Source organism: Somniosus microcephalus, chromosome 13, assembly GCF_052327205.1.
Source record: "Somniosus microcephalus isolate GS21.2 chromosome 13, FLI_Smic_1.0, whole genome shotgun sequence".
Classification (NCBI taxonomy): Eukaryota; Metazoa; Chordata; class Chondrichthyes; order Squaliformes; family Somniosidae; genus Somniosus; species Somniosus microcephalus.
In genome coordinates this window covers 44,068,619-44,086,683 of record NC_140999.1, presented here as the reverse complement: position 1 = coordinate 44,086,683, position 18,065 = coordinate 44,068,619, and the positions used below count along the sequence as shown (strand labels likewise).

The 18,065-nt window shown below is 49.6% G+C and overlaps 2 protein-coding genes across 4 annotated transcripts in view; both read right to left on the bottom strand.

Moving 5' to 3' along the window:
- Nucleotides 1–233: 233 nt before the first annotated feature.
- Nucleotides 234–18,065, bottom strand: part of LOC147108286 (caytaxin-like) — an 86,012-nt gene continuing 68,180 nt past the window's right edge. For 2 of the 3 annotated variants that reach the window (XM_086004866.1, XM_086004867.1), the window contains 6 exons: nt 15,848–15,934; nt 14,095–14,193; nt 12,576–12,611; nt 11,852–11,887; nt 11,587–11,616; nt 234–4,512 (listed from right to left, as the gene is read on the bottom strand). In XM_086004866.1, coding sequence (XP_085860992.1) covers nt 11,589–11,616; nt 11,852–11,887; nt 12,576–12,611; nt 14,095–14,193; nt 15,848–15,934 — 286 coding nt within the window. In that variant the 3' untranslated portion in view covers nt 234–4,512; nt 11,587–11,588. The remainder of the gene's footprint in view (nt 4,513–11,586; nt 11,617–11,851; nt 11,888–12,575; nt 12,612–14,094; nt 14,194–15,847; nt 15,935–18,065) is intronic. The other variant, XM_086004868.1, reaches the window with a different exon arrangement.
- On the bottom strand, nt 7,932–9,238 carry LOC147108287 (uncharacterized). Its single transcript, XM_086004865.1, has 2 exons — nt 9,155–9,238; nt 7,932–8,995 (listed from the first exon to the last, which is right to left on the bottom strand). Exons 1-2 carry the CDS (start codon nt 9,216–9,218, stop codon nt 7,932–7,934), a joined length of 1,128 nt encoding a protein of 375 aa, XP_085860991.1. The 5' UTR covers nt 9,219–9,238.

The window sequence follows — 18,065 nt, the reverse complement described above, 5'->3', positions numbered from 1 at the left end:
CTTTGTTGTTTGACTTCTTTGATAATTGGGAAGGGTTAATTTATTCACTCAGTTTATGTGGATCCCGATGGGAGGTTGGTGGTGTAAATGCTAATATATTCCAAACTAGTTGATGTAGGAGTTTGGAGAGCTAAATTTAGGCGTCATTAACTCCTAGGCGTCAACTGGAACTGAGCCACTGTTGAGAGCCGATTTTACCAAAAGAAAAGCTCCACCTTAACAGTGATTACACGGGCGCTGTACCAACTGTTTATTTTTATAACAACTGAGAACATTGAATAACCGTAACATGAGGCATCAACTGGTTAAATGTCCAGTTCACATTAATAATGTCACGAACTTTGTAAAGAGGGCCACAACCCCAGCCAGTAACTCCTCAAGGGACACTCAGGAATGCTGCAATACACTGCACCGTGGAGTGATGGGTCTGGGGTCCACACCTACGATTCCCCCACACAGCGAGCTGCTGGTTTCAGTCATGCTGCTGCAGGCATTTGCCAAGTGGAGGGCAGGGCCTTTGATAGCAGGAAGAGTAAAACTACAGTAAAACATAGTTCTATTTTAATAGGACCCTTTTACTCTCTATAAGGAAGCTGGGATAACCCTGCCTCCGAACAGCCTCTCACTGCCTTTGTCTAGGGAAGGAACACATTGAATCCTAGCTTGATTAAAATTCCACAGCCGGTCAGGCCTTGAATAAAGGCCATAGTGCAGCAAATCTGTTGGGGAACCCAGGTGATGGGGAGGAGGGGGGAAATGACTGTATTCTGAGTATTAGTGGCCTGAGCGACTTCCCTGTGTCCCAATCCAACCCACTTAAATTTTCAACCAATCTGTATCCTTACTGCCCTATTAAGTTAGACTAGATACAGTTCAGTTTGTCGTGCTATCGCAACAATATCCCTATGTCCTTTGGAACAGTATGTTAATGACTAGGCTCAATGAATCAGGTACGAGATCAATGCAGACGAGACCCAGTGTTCACAGTATTGGACCACGACCAATCAGACCCAATGAATGCAGTACTAGACCACATCCAATCGGACTGAATGAGTGCAGTACTAGATCACAATAACAATTTGCATTGATCTAGCACCTTTAACATAGTAAAATGTCCCAAGGAGCTTCACAGGTATGTTATTAAACAAAATTTGATACCAAACCACATACCGAGATATTGGGACAGGTGAGCAAAAACTTGGTCAAAGAGGTAAGTTTTCAGGAATGTCTTAAAGGTGGAGAGAGAGGTTGTGGGAGGAAATTCCAGAGCTTAGGGCCTAGGCAGCTGAAGGCACAGCCACCAATGGTGGGGCGATTAAAATCGGGGATGTGTGAGAAGCCAGAATTAAGAGGAATGCAGAGAGGAGAGTTGTGGGGCTGGAGAAGGTTACAGAGATAGAGAGGGGCGAGGCCATGGAGCGATTTGTAAACCAGGATGAAAATTTTAAAACTGAGGTGTTGCTAGACCAGTAGCCGATGTAGGTCAGTGAGCACAGGGGTGATGGGTGAACGGGATTTAGGACAGCAGAGTTTTGGATGAGCTCAGGTTTATGAAGGGTGGAAGGCGGGAGGTTGGCCAGAAAAGTATTGGAAGTCAAGTCTAGAGGTAACAGACCTGGATGAGGGTTTCAGCAGCACATGAGCTGAGGCAGAGATGGAGAAGTGCGATGTTATGGAGATGGAAGTAGGCGGTTTTGGTGATGGAGCAGATATGGGGTCGGAAGCTCAGCTTGGGGTTAAATAGGATGCCAAGGTTGCAAACAGTCTGGTTCAGCCTCCAATAATGGCCAGCGAGAGGGATGGAGTTGGTGGCTAGGGAACAGCCAATTAGACCACATCTAATCAGACTGTATGAGCACAGTACTAGACCACAGCTGACCAGACCCAATGCACGAGCAGTAGACCATGCCATCAGACCCAATGTGTGCATTACTAGCCCACATCAAACCAGGTCTGTGCAGTTCTGGACCACATCTGACCAACGAGTTGGAAATTTTTTCAGTCAAAATATAAAATTGATATGAATTTCATTTGCCACAGCTCAATCTGCGTAATTAGAAGAATTTTAGCACAAGGTTCAAGTTAAGTAGGATACAGAGTTATCTAAAGCCCACAAGGTGGGTTTGGATGAAGAAGGCTATTCAGCCCATTTAATTTTGTCCTTCCAGAATATCGACTCTACCACCTCCCATTTACACCATTTAGCTGTTTCTTAAATCAGTCCCAGGGTCCTGCCTCAAACACACTTCCTGGTAACCTGTGAAATCCATACAATACAGTGGAATTTATAATATGGCCCAGGAGCCATTTGCAGCCTGAGTCACTGGACAGACCCACTGCTCTATCTACCTTAGGGGCTCTGTTCAAAAACTGGAGAGTATCATCAGAGCTGGGATTCAGTGCTGTTCCCTCCTCCTGTTGGCCAGTGACTGAAAGTGAACAGGATGCTATTCGGAGGTGGGGTTGTCCCAGAATCCATAACATGGGTTCAAAGGCCTTATTGTGGGACCCAGAGAACTAATGGAACTATCCATTTTCTTGGCTTTCTCCTCTCCCCATGAGCAGAACCCTACCATTTGGGGGGGAATCACAGGTGTCCCTTTGTTCCCTGGTATAGCGTTCCTAAGAAAAGCCCTCGACAGACACGGAAAAACACTGACATGAAAGAATTTGACAGATTCTTATTGAACATCTTGCTATCAAAGGGTTTCACAAAAGAGTTTTCCACTAAAAATTCTGAAATAGACAATAGGCAAAAGATCACCACGGTGTCGCCTTTAAGATTACAATGTGGGACAAATACTTCCAGCAAGTTTTACAATTTCTGCAGCTGTTAATTACATACTGGGCTGTTCCCTGCAGCTGAGGGAGCAAGCATGTTAGGCGAGAGCTTGGATTTACCTCGACAATTCTGAAAAATTAGTGACAATGAAAGACCAAATCAAAAAGTTTTAAAACTGTACATGTAAATACATTCAAAGTGTTAACTGTGAGCGACAATTACAACTAGAATCATTAAACAAACAATAAATACTTGCAATAACTGACCCATCAATTGGGCATTTTTCAACTTATTTGACAAATCTGATAGTCAGTTAGGTGTGTATCTACCCTGATCGGTCATCCCTCACACTCTGCCTCCACAGCGGGTTACTCTCCAGGTAGTCCTGCCTTCCACTCACCTTGGCTGATCCAGTGAAACAGCATTTCTGTGGTTTTCCCTCAAATTTACCCCCCCTTCCTCTGAAAGCGCTGACTCTTGATGCAGTACAGGTTCCATGGGCAATGGCCACCCTTCAGCACCTTGCCCTTGATCATAGAGGGCATCACAGTCGAGCTCGACCCTTTCCTCCGCTAACATCCCAGACTCTTGCCGGCAGGGGTTAGTGGAGTGTGATCAGGAGCGGGACACCTGACAGATAACCTCTTTCACGCCTCCCCCCACCTAACAGCACAATGCCAATTGTAGTGCCCTTGTACTGCCACCCTAGCTGAGATCAGCTAGCTAGCTCCGCGCAGACCGGGGATTGAATCCGAGACCTTCCTGGTCACACCAGAGGTGCACTTACGCAGCCACCAGGGGGAGCATTTTAATTTTATTGTAATTTAAGTACTTTGTTCCTCTGTTGAATCCTAAAACTACTGGGATCACTACTCCCCACAGTCTAATCATTTTTATATTTAGTGCTTACCAGGGTGTTGCTGGTGAATGTAACAATGTTCCACCTTTGCACCGATGTTGGCCTCAAATAATAATGGGTCAGGTGCTGTAAAACATTCCTACTCTGCCTCATCCCAACCCCTAATCCACCATTGTGACCTTTCCACACCAGCCATCCTTGTGGTCTCTGAATCGCTCATTGCTTCTAAAGGTGGAGAAACCTTTTGTGGAGCCTTTTAATAAAGTGGGTTAAGAACACCTGGAGCTTACTTCACCCGGAAGCCTTACAGCCTCCAGTCAGTGGTGGATTTTTATCCAGTGACGCCTGTCGTAAAGCAGGTGCATGTCGGGTGAGGGGAGAATAGAGCCTGGTTGTGATACCTCCACAGTGGAATATCCTGCTGACACTTGCTGCCTAGTCTAATGTATGACGAATGGCCACAGTTGCAGTGCTGGAGGGAGGCTGGTACCTACGGAACCCACAACACAGCGATAGTCAGTGCTTCAGGAGATATGGGGATGGGAGGAATTGGAGATACGAAATGATTCCCCCACGTCTATGCGAAGGGTACTCTTTTGGCAATAAAATTATGACCACATACCCCACACATTTTTCATGAGACAGTGTGACACCTAAAGCCCCATGTCATGTTAAAATGGCCTGATTAATAGAGTTCAGATGAATTCAGGTCCAGTGTCTGCTGCCTGAATCCTGGAGTCAGTGGCAGAGAGTGAAAGTCAAGTTTTTATAATCATCAACCCCAGTCACATATTTCAAAAGAACTTTCTTGTCATGAACTTCATCCATTTTTTTCTGAATTCCAGCCTATGATGTGAAGCTTCTTAATTTCCTAAAACAGAAAGATAATTAGATCATTCTTTGGTCAAAATTCTTATTAATATTTCAATAATCCTTATTGAATTCCTATATTCAAGCCTGAACTTCAATATTTAATGTTGGAATTGTCAGCTTCCCTGGTGGCAGACTTGCTGCTACACAGACCAAGAAGATCCCAATAACAGGACCAAAATTAAACAGTTTCCCATTTCCCACTCCCTGCCTCACAATTTTCTTGCTATTCCCCAAGCTGGTGAGCGGAATAATCAGCCATGGTTCCTGCTCATTATCACTATGCAGTGACTTCTGCTGGGAAATGCATAGGTGCGGATGTTTGGTAGGGGCAGGATTGGGTCAGCTGTGATGCCCCCACAGTGGAATATCCTGACAACATTCACTGTCTAGGCTCACACATAAAAAATGGCCACATCAGTGAAGTACCAGAGGTCAGACAGAACCAGTTCGATGGATAGGACTAGGCGGGAGGGGGGAATGGCCAATAAGATCAGGATATCTTTTATACGCATCTGTGCCCATTCATTTTGCCATGTAGCACTGGGCTGTGGGGCTTTATTTTAAATTGCCCCAACCTACATTTTGCTCAGAATTTAAAACTTTATTTTTAATCTGGAAGAACTTTTTCCTTAAACGATAATGTATCTTAACATGTTTTTGAATTATATAATTTAGAAATCGTGCTGATCTGATTACATAGAATGTACAGTACATAAACAGGCCATTTGGCCCAACTGGTCTATGCTGGTGTTTATGCTCCACACAAGCCTCCTCCCATCCCTCTTCATCTCACTCGATCAACATATCCTTCTATTCCTTTCTCTCTCATGTACTTATCTGCATCTCTGCTGATTAGGTAAGGAAAGTCTCGATTCTCTGATTTGTATGGAATGTATTTCTGAAGTAATTCTGATCAGAGAGACACACAATGGTGCAGAGCTGTGGCTTGGGGGTATGGATTACAGCTCGGAGTTTCCCGCCCACTCAGATACAGATTACAAGAGGCATTGAGGAATGGGAACAGCTGTCAGGTTCTTTGCTGAGAAAATCATTGGGGAATTTCCCTCGGCCTTTTTCTCGGGAGCCAGCAGAACACCAGGGAAGCAGCAAGAGAGGCACTGCAGCAGGACAACCATCTGGGTGGAGGGACATGAAGAGAAGAAAATACAGAAGGTGTAAAACAGTGTCCAATTCCAACAATTTCGGAGCACTGGAATTCAAAATATTTGTGAAAAGACACTGATATGTGATTAGGCGCTCCCTGCTGATCGCGCTGAGTACCACAGGATTACTCCTCCTCACAGCACCATCAAAATCCTTTAATACTGCCAAGGACTTAAAATAACTAAGACTTAAAGTGACGAATAGAAGAATGCTGGATTGAGAATAAGATTTAGAAAATATTAAGGCCTAGAAATTCAGTTGGGCACGCCAGCCGTTAGCGCCTTAGGGGGAGTAGATCTCGAGCGCTAGGCGCTTATCGCCCAGGCGCAGCGCGATCTGCGCCTCTCCCCAACTTCAGGACACATTTAGCGCCGGCGCAAAGTCTTAGCGCGCGCCCTGCTGCGCGCGCAGATCATGACGTCATTTAATAGTGCAACGCCCTTTGCGCGCCCCAAACCGGAACTTCACTTCACTGTGCGCCGGGCGTCCCGAGCGACTGTGAAGTGGAACGGTACACAGGCCAGCCGGGCCGGGGGGAGCGCTAATTAAAGGGCACTTACCCAGCAGTATAAAGGCCAGCCATTTTGCAGCATTCACTCTTGTGCAACGGTTTTTTGGACAGAGACCAAGGAGGAGAGTTTACTGGTTTGGACCAACACTTGGACAGGTATTTTTGGCTCAGGCCAGAGCTTACCAATTATCTTAGCCTTCATTCAGAGCTCAGTGTTTGCCAGCATATAATGGGGGCTGCATTGGGTGGCAACGCTGAATTTCAGCCTTATGCCAGAAGGGCTTACAGACGCCGTGAGAGAGTGGCAGCCCTGGCTAGACGCAGAGGGGGCAACAGGCGTCGCCAACTGAGGCCTTACCCACGCAGGGTATACCGCCAGCAGACCTCCTATCTGACCATGTCTGCCGCGATGTGTGTTAGGAGGCTGCGATTCCGAAGGGAGGTGGTTACAGACATCTGCCGGCTGCTTCAGAGAGATCTGCAGCCACAGCTGATGCGCAGGACGTCTCTGTCGGTGGCAGTGAAGGTGACGGTGGCTCTCAACTTCTATGCCTCCGGCTCCTTCCAATCCGCTACTGGGGACATCGCTAACATCTCCCAGTTCGCCGTGCATTGCTGCATCCGCCAGGTGACCAAAGCCCTTTTCAGAAGGAGACATCAATTCATCTCCTTCCCCATGACCCTGGACAAGCAGCAGCAGCGTGCAGTGGGGTTTGCAAGAATAGCGGGCTTCCCCATGGTGCAGGGCACCATTGACTGCACGCATGTGGCTTTGCGGGCACCTCTTGAGCATGCCGAGGATTACCGCAACCAGAAGGGCTACCATTCCCTCAATGTACAGCTGGTGTGTGACCACAGGCAGCGCATCCTAGCTGTCAATGCCCACTTTCCAGGCAGCAGCCACGATGCCTTTATCCTGCGACAGACAACTGTGGCTGACATGTTCCAGGCACAGCCTCCCCCAAGAGGATGGCTTATCGGGGACAAAGGCTATCCTTTGTGTACCTGGCTCATGACCCCGCTCCGCGCGCCCACGACCCCTGCTGAAGAGGCATACAACGAGAGCCATCAAGCGACGAGGAGCCTCATAGAACAAACAATCGGCGTGCTCAAGCAACGGTTCCGCTGTCTCGACCGCTCCGGGGGAGCCCTCCAGTATTCGCAGGATCGAGTCTCCCAATTCGTCGTCGTTTGCTGCATGCTGCACAACCTGGCTATCCGCAGGACTCAGGCACTGCCACCTCACGTTGGACCACCACCTCAGGAGGAGGAGCATGAGGATGACGAGGACGAGGAGTACCAGCCCAGGAGGGACGCACAAGGTCCAAGGGCCGCCCGTCGTCGGCTTATTGAACGTCACTTCTAGGCCCCCTGTCAGGGAATGGCTTGTGCCAATGATAGAACATGATTGCAGCCGCTCCGCAAGCCCTCAGCTGGTTAAGGCAACAAACACTTCAAAGATCAAACATGGACAATGTGAATAAATAAAATGCTTTATTGTACAAACTCTGGGCCCTTCCCACATGAAAACCAAAAACAGAGGAAACCCCCAAAAAACACTCCAACACATTACTCGCTCCCACAACGTGGGGAGGATTAACAAAATAGGGCAACTAAAATGGCCGTCATTCTCGGCCTTCGTCCAAAACAAACATCACATCATCGGCCTTCAAAAAACAAACATCCAATTCTCGGCCTCAAGAAACAAACACAAATGGCCACACATTCGACTATTTGGCCCGCTAGGGCGATGCCTTGGCCATCTTTGGGTGGCCCCTGCCCGCCCTGCTGCTCCGCCTCAAAGTAAGGCCATTGGCTGCTGCAAGGCTGGGGGCAGGCTCCTGAGGGGCACATGTCGTGACGGCAGATGCCCTCGGGGGTCGGCCTAGTCGAGGTCTGGGCGTCGAGCGGCCGGCTGTTGATTGCTGCAGCTGTGGCTGGCCAGCATCAGTCGCTGCAGCAGCTCCTGGCAGCTCCACTGGGGGAGTGGCAGTGGCGGCTGGAGGAATGGCAGCAAGCTGGCGGATGGCAGGTGCTCGCTGGTCGCCTGAGACACTGGCACTCGCCCGGGCCAGCACTGCAGCATGCGCACCAATCTGCCGAGGGACAGACCGATGTGCTGCTGCAGCGCGCCGGGTGCCCTGGCGATGCCTGGCTGACACAGCGAGTGTGGCAGCAGTGAGTGCCCGTGTTGACCTGTTCACTGACCGCAGCAGAGCAGCCAGTGACTGGATGGCACCACTAATCACCTGGCCAGTCGCTGAAAGATCTGCCCGGTATTCCGCCCGACTGGTGGCCTCTAAGGACCCGAACTCGGCCACACTCCGAGAGAGGGAATCGATGGACTCAGGCAACCGTGCCACTGCCGCCATGAGCTCCATGTGCCGGCGCTCCGAGTCCGCGGACAAGTCTTCGAGGCGTTCCATCTCCTCGGCGAAGAGCATCTCCTGACTGGAGGCCGGACTCTCCCCCTGGGGAGAAGGCCGCCGAGCTGGCCGACCCTTCCTGCGTTGCTGGAGGCCGCTGGGCCCAGCAATTGGACTCCCCTCCGACGCATCCCCCCTCTGGGGAGAAGGCCGCCGAGCTTCCACCCCCCTCCCGCCTTTCTGCAGCACGCAGGTCCCAGGAGCTCCCCTCCCCTTCGACACTTCCGCCACGCTGCCCTCCAGGGAAGACGTGACCCCTACATTGGCCTGGGTGGCCGCGGCTGAGGGTTCCCCTGATGGGCCGCCTTCCTCTTGCTCCTCCTCCTGCTCCTCCTCGGAGGGTCTGTCACTGGCAAGTTGAGGGGCCTCCTCTTGACCATCTGAAAGCAGGAAGGCACAAGAGTAGCTTTAGAGTGAGGAGAGGGCGTCAGTGCGGGATGCATGAGTGGTGGCATTCAGCGCATTGGTCGGACAGTGGCAAAGGATGTAGATCTGATGCGCAAGTGGGACGAGAGAGGTGCAAAAGGTGATGTCCTTACCATTGCTTCCCAGAACAGGGTCGGCATCTCCACATGGAACGGGCCCAATCACCCGGCCACCCATGAGGCGCTCCACGCGATGTTGCAGGTCGGTGAGTGGCTGGATTTGGGGTCGTCCTCCCCCGGTCGCAGTCCGGCTCTTGCGATTATTCACCAGCTTGGCCTGCAAGAGAAAGGACGGCCTCTAAGTACAGTGTGTCGCCGTGATCTTGTGTGCACTGCCTCCCATGGTGGAATAGCCTGGCCAGTGTGTCGCCATGATCTGCTGTGCACTGCCTCCCATGGTGGAATAGCCTGGCCAGTGTGTCGCCATGATCTGCTGTGCACTGCCTCCCATGGTGGAATAGCCTGGCCAGTGTGACGCCATGATCTGCTGTGCACTGCCTCCCATGATGGAATAGCCTGGCCAGTGTGTTGCCATGATCTGGTGTGCACTGCCTCCCATGGTGGAATAGCCTGGCCAGTGTGTCGCCATGATCTGCTGTGCACTGCCTCCCATGGTGGAATAGCCTGGCCAGTGTGTCGCCATGATCTGCTGTGCACTGCCTCCCATGGTGGAATAGCCTGGCCAGTGTGACGCCATGATCTGCTGTGCACTGCCTCCCATGGTGGAATAGCCTGGCCAGTGTGTCGCCATGATCTGGTGTGCACTGCCTCCCATGGTGGAATAGCCTGGCCAGTGTGTTGCCATGATCTGCTGTGCACTGCCTCCCATGGTGGAATAGCCTGGCCAGTGTGTCGCCATGATCTGCTGTGCACTGCCTCCCATGGTGGAATAGCCTGGCCAGTGTGTCGCCATGATCTGGTGTGCACTGCCTCCCATGGTGGAATAGCCTGGCCAGTGTGTCGCCATGATCTGCTGTGCACTGCCTCCCATGGTGGAATAGCCTGGCCAGTGTGTCGCCATGATCTGCTGTGCACTGCCTCCCATGGTGGAATAGCCTGGCCAGTGTGACGCCATGATCTGCTGTGCACTGCCTCCCATGGTGGAATAGCCTGGCCAGTGTGTCGCCATGATCTGGTGTGCACTGCCTCCCATGGTGGAATAGCCTGGCCAGTGTGTCGCCATGATCTGCTGTGCACTGCCTCCCATGGTGGAATAGCTTGGCCAGTGTGTTCAGTGCAGAATGTGCAATTGATGCTCATGCCTGTGCCATAGCTGCTGGATGAAGGCTGGCCATTAGAGCTTTCAGGTCCCTTTGCCCATAATGTGAGGTGCACATGCAAGGATGAGGAGGTCATTGGAAAGGGTACTCACCCTGACAATGCGTGTGAGGTCATTTAACTTTTTGCGGCATTGGGCACCGGTCCTGGGGACGTCGCTGTTGGCTGACAGCTTGCTGGCGACATGCCTCCAGGCTCTCCTGTAGACGCGGACCGTCGCCTTCTTGCCATTGTCCGGGTACAAAACATGGCGCCTCTTCTCCACAGCAGCAAGCAGCACACTCAGATCACGCTCTGAGAAGCGCTGCGCACGTTCACGGGCCTTCTCCATGTCTTCAGGTGCTATTTGGGTCCAGCAGCAGTGTTCAGGCCTAGCTGGAGGGCTCCACTATCCAGGGCGTGGCAGCAGACACAGTCGACCCTTCCCCCTTAAGAGCTGGCCGGCGCCAGGGTGTCTGCTGTCAGTCACGAGATGGCTGCACCTGCGCTGCGCCCGGCCTCGGCGCTATCGATCACCACCTCCGGCTTAGCGCCCAAAGAGAGGCGTCCAACAGCAGTTTTAGCGCTCGCCCGAACTAGTAGGGCGAAGCTAATGAATATCGGAGAAGTGGCCTAGATTTGGCGGCGGCCGCAAACTTTAGCGGACGTCCCACTTTAGCGCCCCAAAAGTGGCGTCAATGAATTTCTAGGCCTAAATCTACATCAACTCTCAAACTCTAAAATCTGGGTTTAAAGTGGCAAACTCGCTTAAAAACAATTTATGTAACACGCTCAGCGTAGAAAACATCTGAAGGCACTCTAAAAAGGAAGAGACAAAAATAGATGAAGGAATGGGGGCCAAGCCATGGTGGGAGAGTTAGGATACAAAGCTTGATTAAACAGATGGGCTTTGAGAAGATTATTAAAGGTTTAGGCAAGAAGAGAAGTGAGACGGCGGGGTTTAGGGAGGGAGTTTCAGAGAGCAGGGCTTCATAGCAAGTATGCAGAGGGATCTCTGGGCTGGATTTAAACAAGACCCCACAGATGAAAGGACAGTCGTCACCAGCTTCAAAGTGTAACTTTAATGGGGGGATGCGAGTTCAGGGCACAAGGGATGTGATATAAATATGAAGAAGTTTAAATTTCAATAAGTTAGGTTTTCAGATATAACCCCACTTTTTCTGCATTTGCACCCTCACTCTCAGTTTCACAATAGAATGATACAGCACAGAAGGAGGCAATTCAGCACATCGTGCCTGTGCCCACTCCAAGTACTACAGGGTACAGACCTTTACTCCTCTTCAGCTGCAGCTCCAGATCTGAGTTAGAGAGAAGAAAAATCTCATTAGCTCCTACACAGCCAAGCTACAAAAATGCCATCTAAAATCTAACGTTATTTTCCTCTGTCAGATATTGACTGGCTTGCTGGGCACTTTCAACATTCTCTGGTTTTATCTTGGCTCCCCACCACCTCACTTCAAATTAATCTTCAGATGGTTACTGTTTCCTCACAGATTGTGTGAAAAATCTATAAACTTTTAAAATAACTATCACCTGTTTTTCTCAGTCACGGACTGTTCATCCTCTGTCCTGTAAAAAACGCAAATAATTTCATTAATAAACAGAAATGCTGTCTTACTGCACAGGACAGTCACTGCTGAATCGGTTACATCAGCAACTTCTACTCATTTTCTTACCCACCCCCCCTTCCCACCCCGAGCTAAATGTTCTTCCCTAGAAAATACACAGTTACTGAAATTCATCCCTTCCACTGTCTCTCATGGAGTAGAGAGGTGAAATTCAATAGGGTCTCCACCCCCCCCCACCCCACCTCACCTACTGCCCAGTGACCCCTGTTATTGTGGCCTTTGGGTGAGGGGCAGGTTCAGGATTGGCTGTGTCCATGTGCTGGCACTTTCCCTCTACATTTGAATAGCCTGCTGACACTCGCTGTCTCGGCTCATCACAATGTGGCCACTTGTGTGAGGTATTGGAAGAGTGCGAATGCCCAAGGAATCTGTCTCCCAGCTGGAGTCAGGACAGGAGGGGAGAAAACTGGAGGAGAAGATATTCAGACAAATGGACCTGCTAGAAGCTGATTTTACCAGCCCTGCACCTGGCAGCAAATCCACGAAAATGGGGCCAAAATTTCTTATGTAGGAATAGAAAACACATCATCAAATGAAAGTAAAACATACATAACAGCCTTTAATGAAAAACAGTTCAAAAATTCTCAACTGAAAGTGAGGTGATGAAAGGAGTAGTTCAGAGTATTTACCTGGGCCTCCTAGCTTTGATTCTTTCTTCCTCAAATCTGAAAGATAGAAAGACTGGGATTTATCCAGTAACTTATCACGTCTCCGAAACTTCCCAAATCACTTCACACACAACAATCCACTTTCAAGTGTTGTTATGCAGGTAAATTCAGCAGCCATTTTGAGTACAGCAAGGGTCCCAAGAACATCAATGAAATTGATCTATTTTTGGTGGTGTTGGTTGAGCGAGGACACCAGAATTCTTTTAAATTCATTCTCTGGATGTAGGTGTTGCCGGCATTTATTGCCCATCCCTAGTTGCAATGAGGAGGCGGCTTGCTAGGTCACTTCAGAGGGCAGCCATTAATGTGGGACGAAAGTCACATAAAGGCCAGATGGTAGGTTTCTTTCCCAAAAGGACATTAGTGAACCAAATGGGTCATGGTCACTTTTACTGAGACCAGCTTTGTATTTAAAACTGAATTCAATTTCTCAAAATGCCCTGGTGGGTTTTGAACGCGCTTGTCTGAATTATTAGTCCAGCCTCTGGATTACTACAACCACTATGTTACTGTAGCCCATGTCAAACCATACCGAACCAGTGGAACAGACAGTATAACGGCTCCCCTGAAAGATGGCACCTCCAACAATGTAGCACTCCCTCTACATAGCACTGAAATATCAGCTTAGATTATGTTCAAATCCTGCAGTGGGGCTTTCTTGCACAACCTCTGACTCAGAGCTGAGAATCCTACCAGCAGAGCCAAAGTGTCAGCTCTAAGGGAGATCACATTGGAAGAAAATAAAACTACAAGTTTATTGAATAACAATGTTCATTTAATAATTTTTAATCACCCTCCAATATTCTTCCCCCTCCCATAAAGGCACTAACTCTTGTTGGGACACAGTTCCGGAGGATTCGGGCAGCTTTCTGTACCTTGTCCAGGAGGCTATTCTTCATAAGTGAGCCTAGACAGGGAGTCTTTGGCAATATGGTTCTCTGTAAACTTTCATGCCAATAAAGCATTTGAATTGGAATTGGAATTGGAGTATCGGCAGGGGATTCAATCCTGTCCACAGCCAATGTCCACACACTGGCACATTCCAGCAGGGATCATTAGATCCTTTGTGTAAGAGCATAGAAAGTGATATTCAATCAAAGGGGCATCACAATGGAGCCTGATTCTACCCTCACCCAACAGCCACACACCTCCACATAATGCAGGGGTCACTGGACAGACATTTGGAGTGGGGACCTTGGCTGATTCCCCATCTCCATAGCCCAGGCACTGAAGCCAATTGGGGCACTTTTACTGCTCCTCCAGCAGATAACCCCTAATTCAACACAGACTAGGGACTGACCCTGCAACCTTCTGGTCTCTATAGCTCAGTATCACACTGGGCAATGTATTGAAAACTGAGACACTGGAAAGAGACTTCAGGAGATTTTTAAACCAAGAAGGAAAAAGTCTTTAAAGTCCATTTGACTGCGAATGAAGCCGAGTGCCAGAGGGCCCGGGCTCGACCAGTGTTGATACGTACTGTAAAACGCACTCCGGGATCTGCACCTGCTCCATGGGAATGACCTGCTCCAGTTCTGAGAGGGTGTGAGCGTACTGAATCTTACTCATGAACTTAAAACTGAAAAAAAAACAGGACAGAAACACATCAATTAAAGAAAAATCTGCACAGATAACTCCAGAGATTAGCGATGTACTTCAGCAACAACACTACACAATCTTTATTTTCCAGTATCTCTGGCCCTCAGACAACATCCTGATGTCTCCCTGAAGGATGTTGATAATAGAGTCGACTATAATCCTTGGAATACTGACCCATCCTATATCCTAGTGGTGTTTCTTCCTTGTTTCTTCAATAGGGGCATTTTCTAGTTTTCTCTTTTTTTGCTTTGTCTGTCTGGCTATACATCACGGCAGCCGAGGGAGCAGCAACACAGCCATTGCCAATACCCCGTTAGTGGCTGTCAGAATGCACCAGAGACCCAACAAGCTTAACTCTCCCTGATGACTCCCTCCCCCAGGCCTGACTCTCCCTGATGACCCCCCCCCCCCCCCACCACAGGCCTGACTCTCTCTGATGCCCCCCAGGCCTGACTCTCCCTGATGACCACCCCCCCACCCCCAGGCCTGACTCTCCCTGATGCCCCCCCAGGCCTGACTCTTCCTGATGCCCCCCCCCAGGCCTGAATCTCCCTGATGCCCCCCAGGCCTGACTCTCTCTGATGACCCCCCCCCCCCAGATGCCCCCCCCAGGCCTGAATCTCCCTGATGCCCCCCAGGCCTGACTCTCTCTGATGACCCCCCCCCCCCCCAGATGCCCCCCCCAGGCCTGAATCTCCCTGATGCCCCCCAGGCCTGACTCTCCCTGATGACCCCCCCCAGGCCTGACTCTTCCTGATGACCCCCCCAACCCCAGGCCTGACTCTCCCTGATGAACCCCTCCAGGCCTGACTCTCTCTGATGACCCCCCCCCCCCCACCCCCAGGCCTGACTCTCTCTGATGACCCCCCCCCCCACCCCCAAGCCTGACTCTCACTGATGACCCCTCCACCCCCAGGCCTGACTCTCCCTGATGAACCCCCCCAGGCCTGACTCTCTCTGATGACCCCCCCACCCCCAGGCCTGACTCTCTCTGATGCCCCCCAGGCCTGACTCTCCCTGATGACCCCTCCACCCCCAGGCCTGACTCTCCCTGATGACCCCCCCCCCCCCCCATCGCAGGCCTGACTCTCTCTCCCCTCCCCCAGTAGAAGATGCTGCCACCTTGACACCAGACTTTACTCCTCAGCTCACCAACTAGGCAGAAATAGGATGAGAACTTGTGTCCATCCCCTTTCTATGACATTGAGTGTGAGTGCCCTAACCCTCAGTGTAACAACTGCAGCCCAACCGTGCACCATCCTCTTAGTCAGAAAACCAAATTACTAGCTAGCGATGAACTTGAGACCAGAATTGTGTGTTGGGCTAATGCCTGCTTCTTCAAGTAGGAGTCACTGGGTAGCAGTGAAGAGCAGGAATCCTGGCTGATTTTCCCCCTCCCTACCCCAAGGCACTGGGGGTAACTGTAGCCCCCCTACTGCGACCCAGGCTGAAATCAGCTAACTCAGCACAGGGCAGGGTTCAGATCTATTCTCTATGGCTGAGGAGATCACTATGCTGTCCAGTTACTGACAGAGCCAATGTGTGCGTGTGTGTGGGGATTTTATATTAAGTTTAATATGAATAAGGTCAAATAGACACAAGAGGTAGAATATGTCATAGTTATAACTAGTTACCTAATGAACGGCCTGGAGATTGCCAGCACGGTCCTAATGAACCAGGACGGGTGAACAATTATTAATGACTTCAGGTTCTTCCTTAGCCTGTAGGTGGGAAACAGCAAATCTGTGGTCAGCAGTTGAATTTCACAAAAGACCCCAAATGTAAGTAGAGATGAGGGAGGCCAGTTGGTCTATCTAGCTCAATCGTCCATAGAAACCTTTGCTCTCACATCACAGTATCTAACTGCTCCTTAAATTACTCCATGGTTTTAGTAGGCAAACACAGTAGCTAATTTTCACACAGCAAGGTCCCACAAACAGTACTGAAATGAACTTACTTCATGTGCTTTATAGTGATGCTAGTTGAATGATGAATGGTTCCCAGGGGATGGAGAACACCAGATGCCAATCTTCAAAGAGTATCGGGATCTTTTATGGTTTTAGGTCTCTCTGATGCTGCACTCCCTCAGTACTGCACTGAAGTGTCGGCCGAGATGAGGTGCTCTAGTCCTGGAGGAAGCAAGAACCCACAACCTTCTGGCCCAGGAGACTACCAACTGAGCCAAACTGATAACTTTGCTGGAGAGCAAACAGCGTTGAATCCCAGCTGCGGCCACATCCCACAGCTGGGCAGGCCAGGACTGGAGACCAAAAATTAAATGGAGCAGCCTGTCTGCTGAGGACCACTGGTGAAGAAGAGGTGAGGTGGAAATGGCCTGTGTTGTAAATACCACTGACATGAATGAACCCATGATAGACCCACAGACGGCTCCAGCTTCTGTGAATCCGATTGTATTTTTTCAATAAATATCTCAGCCTGGAAACAAACCTGTGACTAACACATGCTAAATACTATTCACAACTTGTGTGCAATTCTACATCTCTGGATCTTTGTGACTGTAATAATTGTGCGAAGCTTAATAAAATCCTGCAAGGAACCAGTAACAGAAGTTAAATTGTGGTCTTGTTAGCAGCTCAGTTAGAGCAATCAGTGCAGTCTGGTTACTGCAATCAGTGCAGTCTGGTTACAGCAATCAGTGCAGTCTGGTTACAGCAATCAGTGCAGTCTGGTTACAGCAATCAGTGCAGTCTGGTTACAGTAATCAGTGCAGTCTGGTTACAGCAATCAGTGCAGTCTGGTTACAGCAATCAGTGCAGTCTGGTTACAGCACTCAGTGCAGTCTGGTTACAGCAATCAGTGCAGTCTGGTTACTGCAATCAGTGCAGTCTGGTTACAGCAATCAGTGCAGTCTGGTTACAGCAATCAGTGCAGTCTGGTTACAGCAATCAGTGCAGTCTGGTTACAGCAATCAGTGCAGTCTGGTTACAGCAATCAGTGCAGTCTGGTTACAGCAATCAGTGCAGTCTGTTTACAGCAATCAGTGCAGTCTGGTTACAGCAATCAGTGCAGTCTGGTTACAGTAATCAGTGCAGTCTGGTTACAGCAATCAGTGCAGTCTGGTTACAGTAATCAGTGTAGTCTGGTTACAGCAATCAGTGCAGTATGGTTACAGTAATCAGTGCAGTCTGGTTACAGCAATCAGTGCAGTATGGTTACAGCAATCAGTGCAGTCTGGTTACAGTAATCAGTGCAGTCTGGTTACAGCAATCAGTGCAGTATGGTTACAGCAATCAGTGCAGTCTGGTTACAGTAATCAGTGCAGTCTGGTTACAGTAATCAGTGCAGTCTGGTTACAGTAATCAGTGCAGTCTGGTTACAGTAATCAGTGCAGTCTGGTTACAGCAATCAGTGCAGTCTGGTTACAGCAATCAGTGCAGTCTGGTGACAGTAATCAGTGGAGTCTGGTTACAGCAATCAGTGCAGTCTGCTAACAGCAATGAGTGCAGTCTCGTTGCAGCAATCAGTGCAGTCTGGTTACAGCAATCAGTGCAATCCGGTTACAGTAATCAGTGCAGTCTGGTTACAGCAATCAGTGCAGTCTGGTTATTGCAATCAGTGCAGTCTGGTTACAGTAATCAGAGAAGTCTGGTTACAGCAATCAGTGCAGTCTGTTACAGCAATCAGTGCAGTCTGGTTACAGCAATCAGTGCATTCTGGTTACAGTAATCAGTGCAGGCTGGTTACAGCAATCAGTGCAGTCTGGTTACAGGAATCAGTGCAGTCTGGTTACAGCAATCAGTGCAGACTGGTTACAGCAATCAGTGAAGTCTGGTTACAGCAATCAGTGCAGTCTGGTTACAGCAATCAGTGCAGTCTGGTTACAGCAATCAG